The sequence below is a fragment of the Lissotriton vulgaris genome, chromosome 7, assembly GCF_964263255.1.
Source record: "Lissotriton vulgaris chromosome 7, aLisVul1.2, whole genome shotgun sequence".
In the NCBI taxonomy this organism is placed as follows: Eukaryota; Metazoa; Chordata; class Amphibia; order Caudata; family Salamandridae; genus Lissotriton; species Lissotriton vulgaris.
The window spans coordinates 219791311-219816450 of NC_141695.1; the positions used below are offsets into that span (position 1 = coordinate 219791311).

A 25140-nucleotide genomic window follows, 5' to 3' on the forward strand; every position below is an offset into this window, starting at 1 on the left:
CCTACCAGGGACACCCTGGTAGGAGAACACTGTCCAGAGTATTGCAGAGGGGGCAGGCAGCAACTAGGAAATGATAGCAAACACGAGAGGACTTGGGAGGGCAGCCTCTTGGTTGGTCTATCTCACCTGTGTCATGACGCAACGGATTGGTCCCGGGTTTGCCTTTAGGGCTCCATGCAAATACTTTTTGTTCTTTGGTTTAGCTTGCATCTGAGTCACCTGGAAGAGGTTGACCTCAGTACAGAGAGAGAGCTCAGATTAGCTGCATCGAATCGCAGCCAACCACATGGCAGTCATCACAAGCGACTAGTCGTACTTGAACAAACAAACTAGAATGGAGTTAGGGTAACTCAACATCCTGACGTTGCAGATTCAGGGCATCAGCAATCCATATAAATAGTACGAAGTGGGAGGTCGGAGTAAATGAACAGGATAGGTCTTTCAGTGCAGGCTTTTGTTTTGCTGCAAGGAGGGCACGCGATTGTCATGGTTCTTTCGGGCCAGGCATAAGGAGCTGCCAGATCTCAGCTACCGGTGTCTTCGCAGTGGACCCTAGGCATGAGCTGTGCAGCTGCCTGGATGTTGAGCGCTCTGGACTGCAGTGCTGGGGCCTTTCTAGCCTCTAACATCCTCTTACTGGAGTTTGATAATCACACTCCATCATTAGGCCGCCTTTAGACAAGTAAGATACTGTTGCCCTCCTGTGCCTTTGGGGTGGTCTTTATATGGATCCAGCAGCATTTTCTCTGAAGTTTCAATGGCCACAATCAAAGTGTGGTGGGAATCTTGGGTGAGGGTACCTAACTTTGAGGGGCTTCTACTTACCAGCCACTGACCACTGAGCCCTTTCCTAGGTAGGATCTTACATCGATCCGGCCAAAGCCCTGCTTGACCCTCTGACCGAGGGCAGAGTCAGATCCCTTACACCGAAGCGCTTCTCTTCCTGGGCCAAGGTGGGTGACTTGGCAACCACTTTAAGGGGGGAGGGGGGAAGAGGGGTCCCACTCCAGATTCTAGGGATACGTTTTCCACTGCTGCCTTTATCCCAATAATAAGATCCAGGCTTCTCCAAACAGTAGCTTGTGAACAGTCGCTCGCTCTCCAGCTACCCACAAGAGGCTCTCCTGCGTGAACTCCAGCGTACTAGATTTAAAGGTTCTGCTTGGTTGAATTAATATCCATGCACCAAAATTGAAAAGTGTTCACCTGAGACGAAACTGTGAGCAGCAGACCTCATAAGCTTGTGTTCGGAGAAAAATGGTTGAATTTCCAAAACATATTTAAAAGAAGATATTTAAGTGATAAATCATGTGGCATTGGGGGCGACTTGTTACTATTACCTTGCTGCCAAGGGAATTGCAGCGATGGCTGCTCTGAGTTACCCATGCAAAGGCATGCTAAATTGACAAAACTTTTTTTTCCTTTTTACAATTCTTCTGGCAACCCTGCCTGAAGCACTGAGGTGACCACAAATGTAACCCTGACCGATGTGATCATTATTCCAACACTAATATATTAATAGCTTGGGATGAGTTTCATTGACCGCAAGTAGCTCTTATTTCAGAGATTGTTGGAGGCCCCTGAAATGAGGCTGCATTAGTCAATGAATTGGGGAGTCTTTTTTTGGCCACTCAAATCAGACAAAAGGAATCCACTTACATAAATCTTCATGGGCACGGTCAAAGAAAGGGAAGTAGTGTTTATGCTAGATTGGGAGTGAGTATCTGCACATCTAGGCTCCATTTAAAGCTGGAAACATCTATCAATTAAAAGAAAATGAAAGTGAAATCAGGTTTGCACAATAGAGCAGTGGAGGGGTGAAGCAACTCAAGTCTCACCCACGGTGTGGGGAGTTTCCTGGGTTGACACACTTCCGCTGCCATGGAGGCTGGAGTGTTTACTAAATCACAACCGTCTGCTTCGCAAAAACATTCCTTTCAGCTGAAACACTAACCCAGATCTCTTCCAAGCCGCACACTAGTCCAAGCCATCGACCACAGAAGGCTCTACACTTCTGCGCCTTGTGTGGGTTTGCATTCTTTGTTCTGAGCGCATATCCTTGGGACACACCTCCACGGGTTCCACATAGGACTCCTCACTTCTGAGCCTGGTGTGCATTATCTTTCTTTGTGAGGGTGCAGATCTTTGGTCGTCATCTCCGAGGCTTACACATGGGACTGTACATTTCTGCGCCCTGTGGGAGTTTTCTTTCTTTGTTGACAGTGGCGGCCGGCAGAGAATGGGAGTGGCGAGGCAAGGTGGGCACAAAACAAACGTACCTCCGTCTCTCCTCCGTCATTGCTTTCTGACTAGTCCGGGAAACACACATGCTCCCCTAAGCCAAGCACAATGCTGCAATGCAGTGGTGTGATTGGTCTGAGTGCCACGTTTCGGTCTCAGACTGGGACTGGTTCACCACCAGGCTGGATATTACAGCCCGTTGGGGAACATGCAAAGCGCACATGACGGTTTATCTGGGCCAAGACGACCTGGCAAACCGTCATGCACACTTGGAGTGTACATGGACCACTCCTCCCAGGATCTGACACCAGCCCTGCCCCGCCCTAACCCAGCCCGAGAGAAGAAAAATAAAATGATAATAAACTTATTTTTTTCTCCTGCGCTTAGAGCAGTGGAGCGGCGCTCCTCCGCCTTAGCGGAGGTGCTGTCCCTGTATGGTTGGCTGCACGACCTTGGGCCATATCTCCACGGCTTTCCCATAGCACTATAACTCTGCATCCTGTATGTGCGTTTCCTTTCTCTGCGGAGCGCAAACTTAGCGCCACATTTCCAAAGCATGCCCATTGTTAATTCACAAGTGTACAGCACATAATATTTTACAGAAGGTTGGCCAAGGTACTCATCACCTGTAAAATGAGTATGTGGGGTAAGCATCTGATGGGCGGTGCACACCTCCCTAATATGGACATTGCTGGTACAAACCTCCCTGCAAATAACGTTGCCACACCCCCTGAAACGTGGAGATTGGCTCAAATCTCCCTGAGGTTCAGCCAAAGTCTATGAAGTAATCAGCATTGGTACAAATCTCATCGGATCTCTGACTTAGCTGGGGGCGGTGCAGAAAGAGGTGAGGCACTGCACTGGTGATCACAATACTGCATGGGATGAACACAAAAAAAAGATGAATAACTCGGGATAAAAAGGTCACTTGTGATGTGTTCCACTGTTACCATCCCTCAGAGCAGGCTGCCTAGACCAGCACCCCACCTCACCCATTGCACGTTTTCTTCTTTATAAAGGATGTCTATGCCGCACTCTCTTCCATCCAATACATGCCCTGTGCTTCGGATTGGACTCCGTGCCACACATCACCCAACAGACCAATATCCCAGACCTGGCATAGGCTAAGCAGATGCCCAACACTGAAGCAAAGTGCCAGGTTCCATCCACATTGAAAACACTATGCCAAATCTTCCTCACAGTGGCAGTGATAATGAACCTTATGCAGTGTGGCTGCATCTCCAGCCAAGTAAAGAGTAAAGACACCCCCCTCTTCCAACTGTATCAGGCGGTAAAAATATTGTGTATTTGGTCTAGAAAGGCTAGCCACACAGCTGCGTTCCCGAATATAGATTGTATGCACAATAGGTTCAAAGAAAATTATTGCGTCCAGGGCAGTTTCTTACTTAACCGGTATCTATTCATGTAAAAGGTCGGGGGATGGGGTCGAGTACTTTAGAAAAGGTAACATGGCGGGACCCCTCCTGCCCTGCATGGCATTATACAGAAATGGAAAGGGAGAAGGAAACTCTTCAGAGCATAGCTACAAAGTGACATCTTATTGCTTGTAACACCTTTAAATAGTCGTTCCTCATGATCGGGGCTACCGGAATTGTGAGATTCTGGGTAGTGGCAATTTCCACATAATTATGGATTTCATTTGTCACATGATCCAGACAAACGAAGGGTAAGTGAAGCCAGCATGTGCTGTTCAATTAGGAGGCAGCAAATAAGAGTGACAATGAAGCCGACGAATGGCAAGCAATGGGCGGGCTCGAAGCTCTTGTACACAAAATCTTTGGCTAGCAACAGTGCATGCGCACCATGTTTTACTCCAAGAGCTCCCCCCCCCTCAACAAATTTCTCCTATGGCTGAAAAAAGGTGAAAATAGAAATTAATCATGACCATCCTCTTGTCGTGATCTTAAGTGGTGACCTCAATACTTAAGCGGTTGGAGAAATCTTGTGTGACGGTCAAACAAGGACATTCAACGAGGAGTGGTACATTATCCAGCCTGACTTTTTGAAATCAGAATTAGATGCTCATTTGTGGACTTTCCTCCACCTCTTGCTGCACAGGGGCGGCTCCTCGATTTGAGCAGCGAAGCCCCAGAGCTGAAAAATAAAACAGTAATAAAGTTTCTTACTGTTTTATTTTACAGCAAAATGTTCTGAACTGAGTGTGAGGAGAGAACGGGGGGGGGGGGGGGAGGGTCAGCTCTTCCGAGCGGCAGCAGGGAGCTATGTGCTTTAAAATTAAGCATGGGCGGAAAATCCGTTTCGCTCGCGGATTTTTGGTAAATTCGCAATCCGCGAGATTCGCGAATCTCCCGCAAAATCCGCGAGCAGCGGATTTTATGGCTTGCTCGCACTGTTCGCGTGAGTTCGCGGCTTCCCAGTACAACTTCGCGCCCCGCGAATAAGCGCTAAATTGCAGAAATACGATCTTAGCAAAACTGAAACTACTTAAAGGTTCAAAAGTTCAGGCTCATCATTAGTAGCCATTTCCTGTAGTGCTTCCTGAGGGGCCCCTCCAGAGTTCAGTTGCCAGTTGCAACTATTATGTGACCCTGCTCTGAACCTCAGAATAGTTACACATATGCCACAAAGGTCCTGAATTACAGCTAAGGGAGACAAGCAGGAGCCAGGCTGGAAGTTCAAATCCATTAATCAGCCCCTAATGCATTATTGTCAGTTGGGGCAGGGCAGGTGTTGTAACTAATTTTGCAACAATGAAAGCACTTAGCAAGTGCAAAAGATCACTAATCAGGAAGCACTAAGGAAGCAGGTGCCAGCTAAAAAAATATTCTGTGACACATTAATCAGCCCCAAATTAATTCAGGTCACTTGAGGCAGGGAAGGTGTGCTTTGCTTTGCCACAATAATGTACACTGACTGGACAACCAGAGGGTGCTGTGATGAAACAGAGGGTGGCATGGGTGGGCCAGAGGGTGGCATGAGTAGTCAGAGTGGCAGTGGTGACAGAGAGTGGCAGTGATGAAGAAGAGTGTCCCAAACAGGCTGGACACGTAGAAACAACAAGTTCGCAAAACTTGCGACCCGATAGGTAAGTTCGCGTTTGCGAAATTGTACAAAACCCTCGCGAACTGGCAGAAACCCGCACGAACACAAAAAAAAAAATCCGCAAATTCGCGGATTGCCAGTTCGCAAATCCGCAAAATTCGCGAACGCGAGATTCGCAAAATTCGCCCATGCTTATTTAAAATGTGCATGTCTCTTTGGCCCACCAATTCGCGAACGCGAGATTCGCAAAATTCGCCCATGCTTATTTAAAATGTGCATGTCTCTTTGGCCCACCAATTTGAGAAGAGCAGTCCGACACTTATTTCAAGGTTCTCTAACACAGCTGGGTTAGAGAAAGCGCAGGCCTCCAGTGCTATTAGGAGCGCCTGCTCGATCCAATCCGGGAGCTGCTTTTATGCTGAGAAAGCAAAGCCAGGATTGGATAGTGCTGTTTCCTGCATCAGAAGCTTCCTGGAAGACACCCAAGAGAGGAGGAGGTCTCGCTAACAAGGTGAGTGAATTATTTTTTTTCCTTGTGCCCCCAAAGACTCACCACCCTTGGACAAGCCAGCCACCACGGTTGCTACATTCTTATTATAGGATGCTAAACAGCACTGATGAAGTGGGTGAAAAAATGAGTTCGAGGTCTCTAGTGGGCTCATTTGCAAACTGGTTATGAAGGATGCTTTCCTTTACTTTCCACTTTTGTGATCAAGCATCATCTTGACAACGATCACATCCCTCAAATAATAACCATGAATTCTTATATGTGCAATGATGAGATTTCAAAATACACTCCTGTGGAACCACCAAAAGGAGGTTGACCTAGTATTGAAAAAGAGGTCTAGGTGCGTTCATTAATTTCAAGCACTTTAAAACCCTGATCTGATCACAAACCCTTCAACCTCCAGGTCTGAAGTAGTTATTCACTTAGAGCGCTGCTGTACATTATTTTTGGGTCCTTCCAACTCACTCGTGCAAGGGTGAGAACCATGACCTGGAAACCTTTGATCAGCAAGGAGCGGGTAGAGTGATCATTTTTGTCTAGATTTAGGGCTCAAAAGTAAGTTAGACAAGAAAGTAGAGATTGCATATGAGAGATTGTGGAAGGGTGCATTTCAGTCAATGAAAACAATGAGCCCTTTGCCCCTTCCTAGGTAGGATCTTACATCGACCCGGCCAAATCCCTGCTTGACCCTCTGACCGAGGGCAGAGACACATCCCTTACACCGAAGCGCTTCTCTTCCTGGGCCAAGGTGGATGACTTGGCAACCACTTTAAGGGGGGGGAGGGAAGAGGGGTCCCACTCCAGATTCTAGGGATACGTTTTCCACTTCTGCCTTTATCCCAATAATATAGACCAGGCTTCTCCAAACAGTAGCTTGTGAACAGTCGCTCGCTGTCCAGCTACCTGCAAGAGGCTCTTCTGCGTAAAGTCCAGCTTACTAGATTTAAAGGTTCTGCTTGGTTGAATTAATATCCATGCACCAAAATTGAAAAGTGTTCACCTGAGACGAAACTGTGAGCAGCAGACCTCATAAGCTTGTGTTCGGAGAAAAATGGTTACATTTCCAAAACATATTTAAAGCAGATATTTAAGTGATGAATCATGTGGCATTGGGGGCGACTTGTTACTATTACCTTGCTGCCAAGGGAATTGCAGCGATGGCTGCTCTGAGTTACCCATGCAAAGGCATGCTAAATTGACAAAACTTTTTTTTCCTTTTTACAATTCTTCTGGCAAACCTGCCTGAAGCACAACCAAAAAAAATTAAGGAACTGTGAAAAGATGATCTGTGATTATAAAAATGAGACATTAAAGCTTTTTGGAGAATGGGAGAGGGAAAAGGGCACCACTACAGCTATTCAAGAAATGGGAGAGACTGTCCCCTCTTCCTTAGAAAGGAAAACAGAGCCAGCTTTTTGAAAGAAGCTAAAACCTGGCTTTTTGATCTGTATAGTACCTTAGGATTCATCTGATCAGGTCTTTGGGAGTGAAACCGTAGTGCTGGGACACTGCTGTCGAAGTAACCATGCGCTTTATAAGTCACTAGTATTCTGCGAAGTGGAACACATCACAGCTATTTAAAGAAACTCTGGTGACAAAGGAAGGACAGGCCAGCGGTTTAGTCCACTAATGGAACACCGAATAGGTGGACGGAAATAATGTGCCCCTTGAAAGCCTCCAAATGGAACTTTGCCAATGAAGGCAACAATAGTTCTCAAGCACCAACCATGATGGCGAGCATCCAAACACTGGTTTGTATGGAAAGTGATTTTTTTTACCGAGGAACTTTCCTCGCCGCCAGGCAGGATCAGCCGCTAAATGTGCTCCTGGGGCAGGATTTTCCCTCAACTTACTACCTGCATTTTGCGCAATTTTGTTAGCACAAAATATCCCATTGCTTCCAAAATGAACACGAGGATGCAATTTTTGCTAAGAAACGGTGCTAAATAAAGCAAAACATGAACAACAAGCGCGCGCAGCCGGTCACTACATGTGCACTTGGGGTAGGAGCAGGCCCGGACTGGCCGCATGGTTGGGGGCCGGTTTTGGGCCCCTGGGGCCGTTTTTGTTACAGGGCCGTTTTTGCTGCAAAAACGGCCCTGTAACAAAAACGGCCGAAAACCGGCCCTGGCACAGAGCCGGTCGCGCCCCGCCTCCCTCCCTTGGGGGGGGGGGGGGGGGGGGGGGGGGTCGGAGGGGGGCCGGCCGAGCACTTTGCCAGGGCCGGTTCTGGTTCCCAGTCCGGCCCTGGGTAGGAGTCTTTCCCCCCTTCCTGCTCCACAGAGAGCAGGAAGGGGGCTTTGTCTAGTGGCCCTTTCCACTTATGATGAAGTAGGGCAGAGGTTTGATATTCCTGCTGCAAAGAATGTGGACCCACAAATCACTGAACTCTATTTTATGTAGATAGTTCAGTAGGTTACTGCTTTTGTCACAGAGACACTTTTGTTACTTACAGTTCTGAAGTCACAACCCTGGCAGAGTGAGCCATGTGCTGCCATCAAAGAGCAACATGCAAATTACACGGTGTAGGTTAGAATGTTAACCCTCCCCCCAACCCCACGTCTTTCATGATCTTAATGTTTCTAAAAAGGGTTCATTTTGGTAGAAATATACTATTATTATAGCCAACTGCAGCCACTGTACGTTTCAAATCCTGAGATTGTGCTTCTCCAGACCAAACAGTTCAAACGTGCCGCCTGAGCAAACCAGTCACTCATTCAAAGAAGTCCCCCTCCGCGGACTTCTACATGGGGCGAGCAAATGACTAGACGCAGCATGCTTCAGCGACATCACTGGCACCGTCTCACTGGTCCTGTCCAGGGCGCTGGTTTACAGAAGAAGTGCCTGCTGGGAGATGTAGTCTTTGTTGTCTTCAATGAAACCATTTAACAAGAAATGCTCTCAAGAGCTATGAATGAAAGCCCGAAACTGCACTGAAGGTGCCCAGGTGACACTGGACATTTGGCCATTCCAAACACCCAGCCCCTTGGCTTCGCGTGCAGAGGGGCATGTGTAATGCGGGGGCTTGTGTATCGGGGGTGACTTACCTCCGACTTGAATGTCACGGATCCTGCCATGAGAGTGGCGTCCTCGGAGGCTTCCTTCCTCAGGCCGGTAAGAAAGGGGCGCTCCTGTCCTCGGCACCCTGATGGGAAGTCACCGTCTGCCAACGACCCTGCGGCCTCCCTCCCTCTTTCTAACCTGAGCCCGCCCTCCTCGGGGTCACTCACCCTCTCCCCGCGGTGTGAAGAAACTTAGGGGTTCCCACTCCTCTGGCCTGAAACCCCCGAGGGCCTTCCCCGCCCCGCTGGCCTCAGTAGTTCAATCTTCCCTGCACCCGCCGCAGCGCTACGCGCACCAGAGACACCTCTCCCCGCTAGCTTCCGAGTGACTCCCTGCTCTGTTCAACGCCCCAGGTGGAGTTCCTTCTGCGAGTACCACCAGTATCACTTCCGGCCTCTGACGGAGTTCTAGTCTATCTCTCCCTCCCCCTCAAGTGTCTCTTTCAGGTGAGGTTGGTGGTCAGACAGGTTTTCCCGATTTCACATTTTTGTCCCTTAAAGGCACAGCGCCATTTTCAAAGACTGATTATCCTGCGTGTGAGGAGCACGCCCGTCACTTTGCGGGAGCGAGACTTGCCCCGGGGCGCCCGTGGCCACACGCCCACACCATCACATCTGATCTGCCACACCCTCAGCCACTGGAACCATGCGATGTTGGCGTGTTTTCCGCATACCTATATATTTCCCGTATGTCAGATAAATCATCAGATGCATAATATGCAGATTTTAACAAAAACATTATGTGTAGCTCAAATGGGTCAAACATGACCAAATAAATAGTGGGCACGCTTTGCTACCAGAGGAGGGGGTTCCTTTGCAAAGGTTGACTGGTCACCTTTCTGCTGTATTTGGGTGTTTAACCGGAACATAAGAGGTACAATTCCTGTCCGGATAGTGGTAACGTGGATATAAAATAGAATAATGAAGGAATACTATCACAAATTGTGTAATTTAGTCACCCCTGGTCCTCTTCTGCCGTATAATTCCAGTGGGCCTGCCAAAAAACAAAGGTAATCTAAAATACAGCTGGAAAAGGACAGTTTTCTCCAGCTGCTGCACTAATATATTTGTACAGGAGCAAGGCATATGAACTGGTCTTACCATCCAGAGCCGCCCTCAGGGTTACAGGATACAGCAGTTAAAGGCTTCAAGAGGGACAAAAAAAAGTGGGGGTCTCTGAAAGGACTCAGGAGTCGGAGGCGTGGCCTATGTAATTAAGGGTATGGCTTAACATGTGTAACCTGAAATCCTGTGCTTCACACAGGGGTGACCGGACTAGTTGATTTCTGAGGAATAGCTGTGAATATGTTACATAAACTTGCATTCTTTTTTGTGTAGTGTTTTTTCCAAATGACAATGCAGCGCGCGCAATGTAATTTGTTTTATTTATTTATATACTTAACCAGTGCTGGAGTCGGGGTGCCACGCTGGACGGCGTCCGCCCACTTATTTTACCAGGAGCTCGATTACTGGAGCAAATGGAGCCACACATTCACTCTTTGGCCTCTCTGGGGCGAGATCAGAGCTCATTCAGAACGCTGCTCACGTGCTGGCTTTTCTGATGCAATCGCATCTAAGGGGTGAGCGAGGGGAGGCAATGAGTCTGATGGTGCAAGCCACCTTTTGTGACATCACTTCCTGTTGTGACATCAGTGCCCCACATTTTTTTTTTTTTAGGAGTTGTGCCCTGTACTTAACTCCCTTCTGCCTGTATGCCAGAGTTTACTATCCCTGACCATGCCCCGCCCACCGCCCGCAGCACTCCCTCGAGGAGCCTCCACTGGTTTTGTCATGCACCATAAAACTCTTGTATAGTGTTCACTGTAAACAGAGACAGTTCTAGGTGTCTGTGAGTCCAGGTTGTGGTGGATGTTTATTACAGGCCATGACACAGCGCCCTGGAGTTGAGGCAGAAGGCAGTGGCAGTTTCTCACAGTGCCTGTCCATGAGCCATAAAGGTGCTCAGCATACACGCCCATTTAGTCATTGGCCTCTCTGCTGATCGCACAGAGCAATGGTCACAAGCACCAATTGTATTCGGGGTCCAATGTGAAAGCGTGCAGAAGAGGTACATAGCTGCCAAAATATTGACAGGCAGAAAGTAAATGCAGTGCTTAGAGGCGAGTGGGAGCGTTGTGTGTGTACGGAGGTGTTGGAGGCAAGGAGATGGAAGGAGGCACATGCAGAATGCACAGATGGAGGGTTTCAAAAGAGGGGGATAGCAACGAAGGTGTAAGTGTCTGCGGGAGAGTGAAGAGGGATGTGGAGTGTAGGGGAGAGCGGGAGTGATTGAGACACTCCAAAGACCAGTACCTCTTCCAGAGGCCTTAGTAATGTGTATTTCACAGTCTCATATTTTCAGGTGCGTCGAGGGCAATTGATGTGTTTTTTTTTTAATTTATTTAATTTGACCTATCTGGTCGTCTGTCGACTTCCTCACAACGCCACACCTCACTGCTTTTACCCGTGCCAGCCGCATTTTGACGGTAGCGGTAGGCAAGTCAGATGCTGGAGAGAGGGTGGAAGAGAACAGGCAAGGCAGACAACGAAGAACAAAAAAAATGAAAAAGCCAGGTACAGAAAGTCACGTAATGAAAATAAATGACGGTGAAGGGAGAGGCAAAGATGTAAGACGGTGACAGGGGATCGATTGCAAGGAACTAGAGTCCGAGCAGGTGCTGGACGGACGCATGCGCCGAGCCTAATGCTAGCGGACATACTCCTTTCACTCATGATAAACATGCAACAAGGCACATTGGTTCAGCCAGCTCTGGAGACACCGCCGGGTTAAAGGTACGTGGCGCTTTCATAATGTTCATGTAAGTGCAGCCTGCCTCAGACTTTTATACATGTAGGGCGAGTCACAAAAACACTGTATTGAAAAAAACCTCCTAAATTGTATCATTTTGCCATCTTCGTCTCCTTCCTCCTAAATGACAGGGGAATGAACACCTGCTGGAGGGCGCGCGTGCTGATTACAATAGAACGATGTGAAATTCACTGCGGTTACTGCGGCTTGCCGGCAATTTATTCAGAGCTGCATTCTCGCGCCTTTAGAGGCAGACAGCATGTCCGTGTTTGCTGCGTTCTTTGCATGTTTCCTGTCATACGGCTCTTAATTAAATGTAATGTAATTTGTAACAAATCGTGCATTCTGAAGGCTTGCTGCAAACTAGCCTCAAGAAAACGAGGGAGGTTGTATGGAGAAATATATGTCCCGTATGTTAGAGGTGATAGCAGCGTAAGAGGCAAAACTGGATTAGCCTAAAAAGTGATTCAACCACAACAGCAACGACCGGAAGAGTGCGGGGAGACAGGCAGACAATGGCGGGGTAAAGAGGAAGCCACAATGAAGTGAAACCAAAAATGCCCCACCCCGCCGAGATGCAGCAATATTAACCACCCCGAACATCCTTTCATCTCACAGCTCCGTCTGTGCACCTTAGGAGTGTTTTCAGTAAAAATCAGCTAACATGTTAAACAAGCAGGGATGGGTGGACAGGTCAAGCGATAATAGATGGGGGTGCAAGCAGCAGTGACAAGGGAGGTAGAAGAGGGGTGGGTCAAGGGGCAAATAGGGTCGCCAGACAGGCAAGCACCGACGAGGCAGCTCAGGGACACTAATCAAACGAAATCAATTAGCACTTAGTCCATGCACCGGAGAGATAGAAGGAAGTGACATGAGCAATATAGTAACTAATTAGGAGGCAGCCAAGAAGAGTGAAAAGGAAGCCACCGAATAGTAGGCAATGGGCCGGCTCGAAACCTTTTATTGTATACAATACCCTTAGCGCAACAGCCCATTCGTGCTGTCAGGCAATACCTAATGAACTGTGCATATATTTGACAATGTATCAGAATTCGGAAAGTACAAATTAAGCACCATTTTTTTGTAAGTCTGATGGGGAATGGAAACAAATTTTTTAATACGATCAAAACACATCAATACACCAGGTGATGAGTTTTACACACATTATCGTTTGTACATAGTAAAACTGTATGTCTGTGAAAATGTAATGGTCATTTCAATTGAAAATGTGTTGTCTGTAATGGCAGTGCGCTACCACACCCTGCATACTCCACACTACGCCACTCCAATCCACACCACTCTACTCTACAACACCCTACTCCATTCTATGCGCCTCGCTCTAAGACACGCCACTCCACTCTATGACATACAACTCCATTTTACGGCACTCCATTCTATGACACGGCACTCCATTCCCCGACATGAACTCTAATGTACGCCTCCCTACTCCTCCACACTTTACAACATGCCACTCCACTCTACGCCATGTCACTCCACTCTACGCAACTCTACTCTAAGCAACTCTACTTTGTGCCCCTCTGCTCTACGCCCCTCCTCAGTACTTACCCCACTCCACTCCAATCTACCCCACTCTACTGCAGTCTACACAATCTACCCCACTCCACCCCAATCTACTCCACTACAATCTACCACATTCTACGTACTTCACTCCTCTCTAATCAGCACCACTCTACTTCAACCTATTCCACGCCACTCAATCTACCCCAATCTACTCCACTCATCTCCACTCCACCTCAATCTGCCCCACTCCCTCCACTCCAATCTACACCACTCCACTCCAATCTACCCCAATCTACCACACTCCACTCCAATCTACCACAACCTACCTCACTCCATTCCAATCTACCCCATTCCATTCTACCCCATCCACTCCAATCTACCTCACTCCAATCTACCCCAGTCAACTCCACTTCACTTCAATCTATCCCACTTCTAATTTACCCCACTCTACTCCAATCTACTACAGTTTACTCCTATATACTCAAGTCTAATCCAGTCTCCCCTGCTCCACCCCAATCTACCCCACCCCAATTCACCCCACTCCAATCCAATCTACAAAACTCCTCTCCAATTTCCACTCCACTCCATTTCAATCTATCCAATTCCACTTCACTCCAATCTACCCCACTCCACTCCAATCTAGCCCCATATACATCACTTCAATCTGGCCCAATCTACATGACTCCAATCTACCACAATATACCCCACTCCAATCTACCCTACTGCAATCCACCCAATCTACCCCACTCCACTCCAATCTACCCCACTGTCATACGTTTCTTACTATTTCAGTAAGACTGTGTGTTTGGGAAATAGAATCCTCAAAACTCTGCAGGACTAAGTCTAGACATACAATCAGAATATGTTGACCTGAATCCTGGCTAGCTCACAGTGCACCAGCAGAACCTCTAAACCTTACAAGTTACCAGATGGTGTCTGCAACCTCGGAACATGGCTCCCCAAGGAAATCGTGGAAACAGGTCGAACCCTTTTGTGAGTAACTCTGGTGTGCCCAAAGGGAAACAGACAAAATTCTCAAATTGGCATTTCCAACATTTATTGAAGCAACAAGATTCTTTTGTAAAATACCTGTGCTGCAATGATTAGTAGAAGGAAACAAAACAGAGAAATCAGCATTACAGGAATGGTAAAGAAAATAAACAATGCAAATACACGGAGAAGATGGACGGAGCGCTGAAACTTTTCAGCCACTCACCCCCAGTCACAGATCTGGGTTAAATCCATCTTCATTCTTTAGCTCACTTCACCACCTCAGTTCAGACCCAGCTATATGCAAATCAGTCTTGACCCTTTGCCTCATGGGAACAGCCCAGCCCGAATTGCGAAGTCAGGTCTTCCCTGAACCAGAAACAAGCATCCTGGGACCGGTTTCTGGGTAACACCCTTCATCAGCCAGGGTAGCTTAAATTCAGTGGCAAAGTGAGCAAGAGACCCACATCTGCTCCAATCTACCCCACTCTACCTACTTCACTCCTCTCTAATCAACACCACTCTACTTCAACCTATTCCACGCCACTCAATCTACCCAAATTTACTCCACTCATCTCCACCCAACCTCAATCTTTCCCACTCCACTCCAATCCACGCCACTCCCCTCCAATCTACCACAATCTACCCCATTTCAATCTACCACAATCTACCTCACTCCACTCCAATCCATTCCAATCTACCCCATTCATTCCAATCTACCCCACTGCAATCTACCCCAGTCAACTCCACTTCACCTCAATCTATCCCACTCCACTCCAATGTACCCCACTCTACTCTTATCTTCCACACTTTACTCCCATCTACTCAAGTTCACTCCAGTCTCCCCTGCTCCACCCCAATCTACCCCACTCCAATCCAAACTACACCACTCCTCTCCAATTTCCACTCCACGCCATTCTTATCTATCCCATTCCATTCCACTTCTCTCCAATCTACCCTACTCCACTCCAATCTAGCCCAATATACATCACTTCAATCTGGCCCAATCTACATGACTCCAATCTACCACAATATACCCCACTCCAATCTACCCTACTGCAATCCCCCAATCTACCCCACTCCACTCCAATCTACCCCACTGTCATACGTTTCTTACTATTTCAGTAAGACTGTGTGTTTGGGAAATAGAATCCTCAAAACTCTGCAGGACTAAGTCTAGACATACAATCAGAATATGTTGACCTGAATCCTGGCTAGCTCACAGTGCACCAGCAGAACCTCTAAACCTTACAAGTTACCGGATGGTGTCTGCAACCTCGGAACATGGCTCCCCAAGGAAATCGTGGAAACAGGTCGAACCCTTTTGTGAGTAACTCTGGTGTGCCCAAAGGGAAACAGACAAAATTCTCAAATTGGCATTTCCAACATTTATTGAAGCAATAAGATTCTTTTGTAAAATACCTGTGCTGCAATGATTAGTAGAAGGAAACAAAACAGAGAAATCAGCATTACAGGAATGGTAAAGAAAATAAACAATGCAAATACACGGAGAAGATGGACGGAGCGCTGAAACTTTTCAGCCACTCACCCCCAGTCACAGATCTGGGTTAAATCCATCTTCATTCTTTAGCTCACTTCACCACCTCAGTTCAGACCCAGCTATATGCAAATCAGTCTTGACCCTTTGCCTCATGGGAACAGCCCAGCCCGAACTGCCAAGTCAGGTCTTCCCTGAACCAGAAACAAGCATCCTGGGACCGGTTTCTGGGTAACACCCTTCATCAGCCAGGGTAGCTTAAATTCAGTGGCAAAGTGAGCAAGAGACGCACATCTGCTCCAATCTACCCCACTCTACCTACTTCACTCCTCTCTAATCAACACCACTCTACTTCAACCTATTCCACGCCACTCAATCTACCCAAATTTACTCCACTCATCTCCACCCAACCTCAATCTTTCCCACTCCACTCCAATCCACGCCACTCCCCTCCAATCTACCACAATCTACCCCATTTCAATCTACCACAATCTACCTCACTCCACTCCAATCCATTCCAATCTACCCCATTCATTCCAATCTACCCCACTGCAATCTACCCCAGTCAACTCCACTTCACCTCAATCTATCCCACTCCACTCCAATGTACCCCACTCTACTCTTATCTTCCACACTTTACTCCCATCTACTCAAGTTCACTCCAGTCTCCCCTGCTCCACCCCAATCTACCCCACTCCAATCCAAACTACACCACTCCTCTCCAATTTCCACTCCACGCCATTCTTATCTATCCCATTCCATTTCACTTCACTCCAACCTACCCTACTCCACTCAAATCTAGCCATAAACAAGACTTCAATCTGGCCCAATCTACATGACTCCAATCTACCACAATCTTCCCCACTCCAATCTACTCTACTGCAATCCACCCAATCTACCCCACTCCACTCCAATCTACCCCACTGTCATATGGTTCCTACTATTTCAGTAAGTAAACGGTTTGCCGTAGCACTCTATAAAGTAAAAACGTTTTGTACAGTGACAATATACAAGCATGTTCCAGAGCACAAAATGACAGAAGTTAACAAGTTCCACAAGATGAGTAAATCTTGGCGTCTTTAATGAAGATTACAGCCAGCCGACACGTGTTTCATCGCCTTCGCGATTCATCAGGGCTGAAACAAATAAATAAGTTGCATATAGCATATTCTTTGTACACATAAATGACTTATACCAGACCATGTTGTCTGGGTATTATATACATACAGTAAATGCTTCCTCCAGCAGTGAACATACAGTGATTTGTTCAAGCTTATTATTTCTAGTGCTACCACAACACATCCGTGTCGAATCAAGTGTCTATAGTCGAAATTAAAACAGACGTGAGTGTACGTGATAGTGGTCGTGAAGGGTTGTGTGGGAGAAGGTGGTACCTCACTGTATGTGGTCACTGATCCCAATGACACATAGTGACAAAAACCTAAGGCGCAACGAGAGTGTCCTGACCGTGTGCGGCTCTTACATCCTTCATGCCAAACTTGTGATAGAGTGCAACAATGTGTCATTGAGAAGACATACCTAGACGGCCGTGTCAACATCCGAAGGTCTGTATCAATGTTCAAAAAAAGAGAAAAAACGAAAAGATCTCATCACCAAATGTACTAGAGTGATGTCTGGGCAAGAAACCGCCACAGTGAGACTCATTTAGAATTTTGCACGTAGACTCACCGCTTAGCTGGTGATAATTCCAACCCAGCCGGGCCTTCCCTGGTAGCACTAGTGTGAGTGCGTCCAGAAGCAGTGAAAGTCCTAGTATCTGTGACACAATTAAGATAAAATATGTCACTAAAGATATGCAGTGTCGCCCTCATCCATTGTTAGCTCTAAGCAGAATCTGCCTAAGCCAGAAATGTCACAGACATTCTTTAACTCGAGTCCTATTACTATATAACAGTGCTCTGGAATTCTCTGTTTACTACTGTAAATAACATATGTTCATTAGTCTCTACAATTCTGTATTCATACGTAGAGTACTGTATGTACTCTCATACACGGTAATTCACTTAGACTTACATCTATTTAGACAGCATATGCGTTCAAGGACGGGCTCGGAAATCACTCGGTATTTTTCAACAAACTTTCGAAACTTCTATGGTTAGAAGTGTGCTGTTAAAAAGAGAGTATTGTTTGTATCTGTACTACTATGATTCGTCATCATTTAGTGCTAGTATCTGTCAGGGCGTGATTGTTGTCTTACCCATATCAATTCAGTAGCAGGAAAACCTGGTGCGGTTCCCAAAATGATTAGTGTCGTAAGCTATTGACAGTAAACAAAAACGGGATTAAGGGGACTTACTCGTTGATACTGAATACCCAAGTTATACATCCATATTGACAATAGTGTACGCATCGTTCCCGCTTACCCGTGTGCGGCGTTTCCACGGAGCAACAAGTGAGTGCAGCTTTTCCCGGGCCCGGTTCCGTGTATGGACACGTGACCGCGTTTACGCCCATATAACAGCGCGTCATGAGCGCACGACGTTCCCTGCAGCGTGAGTGCAATTGGAGACGAAAACGGGTCGGCCATCTTAGCACGATAGTATATCGTATCTCTACATGATATATAGGGTTTATCTGTTGTCACTGCGTTTAGTTAGTAGAGATGAATATTATGATTAAAGCTGAGAATTGTATTGAATCAGCGAAAAAGTATTACTGTTAGTAAGTGAAACAGTAAATCGCCATAATGACGTCCGCAATATTCTACGTCATGCATACAGAATTGAGTGTTTACCTGTTTCACGGAATTCCATATCTTTTCTTGTTTAGTTCCTGTTCCCCAGTGCAAAGTGACATTCCGAATCTAGTTACGTGTACTATGGTGCAATATGCACCGTGATTAAAACTATATAAAATATCGATTTGTCTACTATTGTGAGAAGGGCCCAATCATACTGTGACAGCCTATCACAATACAATAAGTATCTTCTCTTAATCCATGTTTCAGTATTTACATCAGTATCTGTCGGCGCGGGAGAAACATCCTAGCATTAAGAAAGATGTAGAATCAAAATACTCTCACATGTTTCCACATATACAGATTTACAGTATTGATGAATCCCTTGACCATCTTAGATACGTACAACATCACAGTCTCTATATTCAGTCACCCAAAAAGTATTGCATCTCATGGTCATAATTCAAACCCAATTTTACAGATTTCAAGCGCATAATCCAGGTCGCTTCTGTGCGTCTTAGTCTTAATTCGCGATTACCACCTCTTAAAGCCAAAGGTATCGTTTCTATGCCAAAAAATTGTACATTTTTATTCTTCTGACTTTGTTGGCAAGAGGCTACATGTAAAGCCACCGGATATTTGGGGTCACAGTTAACAATAGCTCTCATATGTTCCAACATTCTTTCTTTCAAAGATCTGATCGTGCTCCCCACATATCTTTTGCCACATTCACATTCAATGATATAGATGACAAATTTAGTTGCGCAGTTGATATTGCTTTTGATGTTATAACATACTCCATCAGGGCCCATAAAACTGGTTGTTCCATGTTTAGCCCATTTACACATGCTGCAGAATCCGCATTTGTGGAAACCCAGACCGCGTTGTGTCAACCAGTCTGCACTCCTAGTGTCCCGGGGTACAGTGGGACTCAACTTGTTCCGTAATGTATTCCCTCTTCTAAAGGAGATTTGTGGTCGTTCTGTGATACAGTTACACAGTGCTTTCTCGGACTTCAAAAAACTCCAGTGTTTCGTGAGACTTTTTCTTAGATCAGAATGGAGTGAGTTGAAGTCCGTGACCATTCTTATAATATCCTTACCATCAGTATTCAGTTTTTGTTTAGTGATTAGAGTGTCTATTCTCTTCACTTTCTTAATCCTCTGTTCAGCTTTCACAATAGAGTTTTTTACATAGCCCCTGGCCTGAAATCTTTCTTTCATGTTGGTCACGCATCTCCCGAACTCAACATCCTCACTACAGTTTCTTCTTGCCCGAACAAATTCACCAAATGGTATGGCGTTAATCTGGTGTGGGGGGTGAGAGCTGGTGGCATGCAAGATTGCATTGCATGCTGTTGACTTCCTGAACAGTCTACTGTGCAAGCAATTGGAGGACACATAGAATTCAATGTCTAGGAATTCTATATTAGTTTTGCTCCACTTCATAGTGAAGCTGATTTTCCATGTATTGTCATTTAAATATTGAAAGAAATTTTGTAGTAATTCCTCTGAGCCTGACCAGATAAGGATGCAATCATCAATATATCGACCCCAGAATATTATGGAGTCGATATATTGACTACCCCTATCGCCCCAAATTAGATCTGCCTCCAGTGCGCCCATAAACAGGTTCGCAAACGAGGGTGATATTTTTGAGCCCATGGCTACACCTTGCTTTTGTCTGTACCAATATTTGTCACACATGAAATAGTTATTTCTGAGAACTAGTTCTATCATAGTGGACAGCATTTCCGTATGTTTCAATAGGGTGGCCGGTCTATTGCCAAGACATTTATTGATAGCCTGAATACCCAAATCTATATCGATGCTGGTATATAAGGATACCACGTCCATCGTCACAAGATGAAACTCTTCTTGCCATTCCATATCTGCTAGAGTACTTAGTATATGTTTAGAATCTTGAATATAGGAAGGTAAGTTTTTGACTATCGGTCCCAAAAAGAGGTCTGCATATTCTGCTATCCTTTCCGTAGGGCCACCCATGCCAGACACAATAGGTCTCCCTGGTGGAAAAGGTAGGTTCTTGTGAATCTTAGGCAAGGTGTAAAGCCATGGATAGGTCGGTCTAAAAACTTTTAGGTATAGGTATTCTTCCTCGTTCAGTAACCCCGACTGCTTCCAATTTAACAAATGGGAGTTAATTTCTATTGTTAGAGGACCAATGGGGTTGTAAGTGAGGCGTTCATAGCATAGTGCATCTTGCAGTTGTTGACTAATTTCTAGTTGATAGTCTATGCGATCCATTACCACTACATTCCCTCCCTTGTCCGCCTCTCGTATAGTGATTGTATGATCATTCATAAGTGTGTTCAGTGCCACTCTTTCCCCACTGGTAAGATTGTCCTTATATTTGAACATTCTGCTCTTGCGTAGATGGTTCAGGTTGTCAAGATCTTCTGATACACATTTGTAGAAATTATCTATGGCATTGCCACCCGGTAATGTGGGAATCCATTTAGACTTGGACTTAAGCCCACTGACAATGCTATAGTCTGATTCTATATTTAACTCTTCTAGAAGAGTGTCCATGTCAAGAGGAGAGTCTTCCATATCGGTCAAAGATAAGAGAAGATGAGTTGCATGTACATCATTTATTGATAAGGTTTCGCTGGTGTCTGTTACAGGTGCAGTGACATTCGTTCCTCTATCCCTTAGCTCCAAACCAAAGAAATGCTTTTTCAGTTTTAGGTTCCTCACAAATTTAAACAAATCAATTTTCATTTTACATATATCACCAATTGCATATGGGTTGAAACTAAGACCTCTGCTAAGGAGGGAAACCATGTCTGGAGTGAGATGTAGTTTGGATAGATTGATCACCTGTACTTCTCTAGTATCGGCACCAGCTAATTCCTGTTGGCCCCTGACCTCAACTTCCTTCTGTAGTCCTCTGTGCTTTCGTCCCCTGCCCCTCCTGGTTTTGGATCTGACTGGTTTCTTGCTGTAGGGAATCTGTTGCCCTTCCTGATCCGTAAAACCTCCTGAAAAAAAGGTGGCATGCCTTGTCTGTCCTGGTTGTCTGATTCTCCCCCTACAGTACCTACAGAGTTAAGAGAGGTATTGCTTGATGAAAGGGAGGCAGGTTCTGAACCTTGGGTCCTTTTGTTTGTATTCTTAGCACTATTAGGAATTAAGGAGTCATACTTCTTATCAAAAGTAAAAATTCGACCACGGGTATAGTCCAACTCATCTCTTCTTAATTGCCTGGCTTTCCTATTCTTAATATCAGATTGATGTTTTAATAGGATTTCATCCAGGATAGTATAATTTTTAACAGTAGATTCAGGTCTATTAAGATCCTTAATCTCTTGTTCAATGGTGGCTATTTCCGCTTGTAATTTAGTAACTCTGCGCTCTGCGCTTACAATTAATATTTCCATTAATGTAATCGAGTTGTTGGAGAGAGATTCTTCCCATTTAATCATGAGGTCGGCGTCTAGGTCATCGTAAGTGGGAAAAATTTGGCCTCTCAGACCTCTAGGGACACGTTTTAACCTTAGATATTGTTTAAGGGTTGCCCCATCCCACCATTTAGAATTTTCTAGCTTCTTTAAGCGTTCCAATTTTATGAATTTATCTCTGAGGCCCTCAATACGAGGGGGATTGGTGCTGGTGGAAGCAGTTTGAGTGGACATGCCTTTAGCTAGGTTCTCAAACAACTCTTCTGCCATTTTGGTACGATCCATCTTGGCGATGCTTGGTTTATCTAGAAATGGTATACTAGAAATCTACTATAAGTATAGACAATGCGTGGCGGCTACCCTAGACTGCAATTGGACTAGAAGAACGAAGGTTTTTGATCAGTAAAAGGGTGCACTGCCTGTTTAAACGCATACAGTTCCAGACAACAAGAGTTTCTTAGGTGCTAAACGGCGAGTGGACAAACCCAAACCACTCCTGTGAGTAAGAAACTACTCCTAATAAGTAAACGGTTTGCCGTAGCACTCTATAAAGTAAAAACGTTTTGTACAGTGACAATATACAAGCATGTTCCAGAGCACAAAATGACAGAAGTTAACAAGTTCCACAAGATGTGTAAATCTTGGCTTCTTTAATGAAGATTAAAGCCAGCCGACACGTGTTTCATCGCCTTCGCGATTCATCAGGGCTGAAACAAATAAATAAGTTGCATATAGCATATTCTTTGTACACATAAATGACTTATACCAGACCATGTTGTCTGGGTATTATATACATACAGTAAATGCTTCCTCCAGCAGTGAACATACAGTGATTTGTTCAAGCTTATTATTTCTAGTGCTACCACAACACATCCGTGTCGAATCAAGTGTCTATAGTCGAAATTAAAACAGACGTGAGTGTACGTGATAGTGGTCGTGAAGGGTTGTGTGGGATAAGGTGGTACCTCACTGTATGTGGTCACTGATCCCAATGACACATAGTGACAAAAACCTAAGGCGCAACGAGAGTGTCCTGACCGTGTGCGGCTCTTACATCCTTCATGCCAAACTTGTGATAGAGTGCAACAATGTGTCATTGAGAAGACATACCTAGACGGCCGTGTCAACATCCGAAGGTCTGTATCAATGTTCAAAAAAAGAGAAAAAACGAAAAGATCTCATCACCAAATGTACTAGAGTGATGTCTGGGCAAGAAACCGCCACAGTGAGACTCATTTAGAATTTTGCACGTAGACTCACCGCTTAGCTGGTGATAATTCCAACCCAGCCGGGCCTTCCCTGGTAGCACTAGTGTGAGTGCGTCCAGAAGCAGTGAAAGTCCTAGTATCTGTGACACAATTAAGATAAAATATGTCACTAAAGATATGCAGTGTCGCCCTCATCCATTCTTAGCTCTAAGCAGAATCTGCCTAAGCCAGAAATGTCACAGACATTCTTTAACTCGAGTCCTATTACTATATAACAGTGCTCTGGAATTCTCTGTTTACTACTGTAAATAACATATGTTCATTAGTCTCTACAATTCTGTATTCATACGTAGAGTACTGTATGTACTCTCATACACGGTAATTCACTTAGACTTACATCTATTTAGACAGCATATGCGTTCAAGGACGGGCTCGGAAATCACTCGGTATTTTTCATCAAACTTTCGAAACTTCTATGGTTAGAAGTGTGCTGTTAAAAAGAGAGTATTGTTTGTATCTGTACTACTATGATTCGTTATCATTTAGTGCTAGTATCTGTCAGGGCGTGATTGTTGTCTTACCCATATCAATTCAGTAGCAGGAAAACCTGGTGCGGTTCCCAAAATGATTAGTGTCGTAAGCTATTGACAGTAAACAAAAACGGGATTAAGGGGACTTACTCGTTGATACTGAATACCCAAGTTATACATCCATATTGACAATAGTGTACGCATCGTTCCCGCTTACCCGTGTGCGGCGTTTCCACGGAGCAACAAGTGAGTGCAGCTTTTCCCGGGCCCGGTTCCGTGTATGGACACGTGACCGCGTTTACGCCCATATAACAGCGCGTCATGAGCGCACGACGTTCCCTGCAGCGTGAGTGCAATTGGAGACGAAAACGGGTCGGCCATCTTAGCACGATAGTATATCGTATCTCTACATGATATATAGGGTTTATCTGTTGTCACTGCGTTTAGTTAGTAGAGATGAATATTATGATTAAAGCTGAGAATTGTATTGAATCAGCGAAAAAGTATTACTGTTAGTAAGTGAAACAGTAAATCGCCATAATGACGTCCGCAATATTCTACGTCATGCATACAGAATTGAGTGTTTACCTGTTTCACGGAATTCCATATCTTTTCTTGTTTAGTTCCTGTTCCCCAGTGCAAAGTGACATTCCGAATCTAGTTACGTGTGCTATGGTGCAATATGCACCGTGATTAAAACTATATAAAATATCGATTTGTCTACTATTGTGAGAAGGGCCCAATCATACTGTGACAGCCTATCACAATACAATAAGTATCTTCTCTTAATCCATGTTTCAGTATTTACATCAGTATCTGTCGGCGCGGGAGAAACATCCTAGCATTAAGAAAGATGTAGAATCAAAATACTCTCACATGTTTCCACATATACAGATTTACAGTATTGATGAATCCCTTGACCATCTTAGATACGTACAACATCACAGTCTCTATATTCAGTCACCCAAAAAGTATTGCATCTCATGGTCATAATTCAAACCCAATTTTACAGATTTCAAGCGCATAATCCAGGTCGCTTCTGTGCGTCTTAGTATTAATTCGCGATTACCACCTCTTAAAGCCAAAGGTATCGTTTCTATGCCAAAAAATTGTACATTTTTATTCTTCTGACTTTGTTGGCAAGAGGCTACATGTAAAGCCACCGGATATTTGGGGTCACAGTTAACAATAGCTCTCATATGTTCCAACATTCTTTCTTTCAAAGATCTGATCGTGCTCCCCACATATCTTTTGCCACATTCACATTCAATGATATAGATGACAAATTTAGTTGCGCAGTTGATATTGCTTTTGATGTTATAACATACTCCATCAGGGCCCATAAAACTGGTTGTTCCATGTTTAGCCCATTTACACATGCTGCAGAATCCGCATTTGTGGAAACCCAGACCGCGTTGTGTCAACCAGTCTGCACTCCTAGTGTCCCGGGGTACAGTGGGACTCAACTTGTTCCGTAATGTATTCCCTCTTCTAAAGGAGATTTGTGGTCGTTCTGTGATACAGTTACACAGTGCTTTCTCGGACTTCAAAAAACTCCAGTGTTTCGTGAGACTTTTTCTTAGATCAGAATGGAGTGAGTTGAAGTCCGTGACCATTCTTATAATAT

General features: G+C 45.3%; 1 protein-coding gene across 1 annotated transcript in view; it reads right to left on the bottom strand.

The window, feature by feature from the left end:
- Positions 1 to 8989, bottom strand: part of LOC147701248 (suppressor of tumorigenicity 14 protein homolog) — a 134217-nt gene extending 125228 nt beyond the window's left edge. The window contains exon 1 of the mRNA XM_086929994.1: positions 8821 to 8989. Coding sequence (XP_086786120.1) covers positions 8821 to 8850 — 30 coding nt within the window. The 5' untranslated portion in view covers positions 8851 to 8989. The remainder of the gene's footprint in view (positions 1 to 8820) is intronic.
- Positions 8990 to 25140: the final 16151 nt, after the last annotated feature.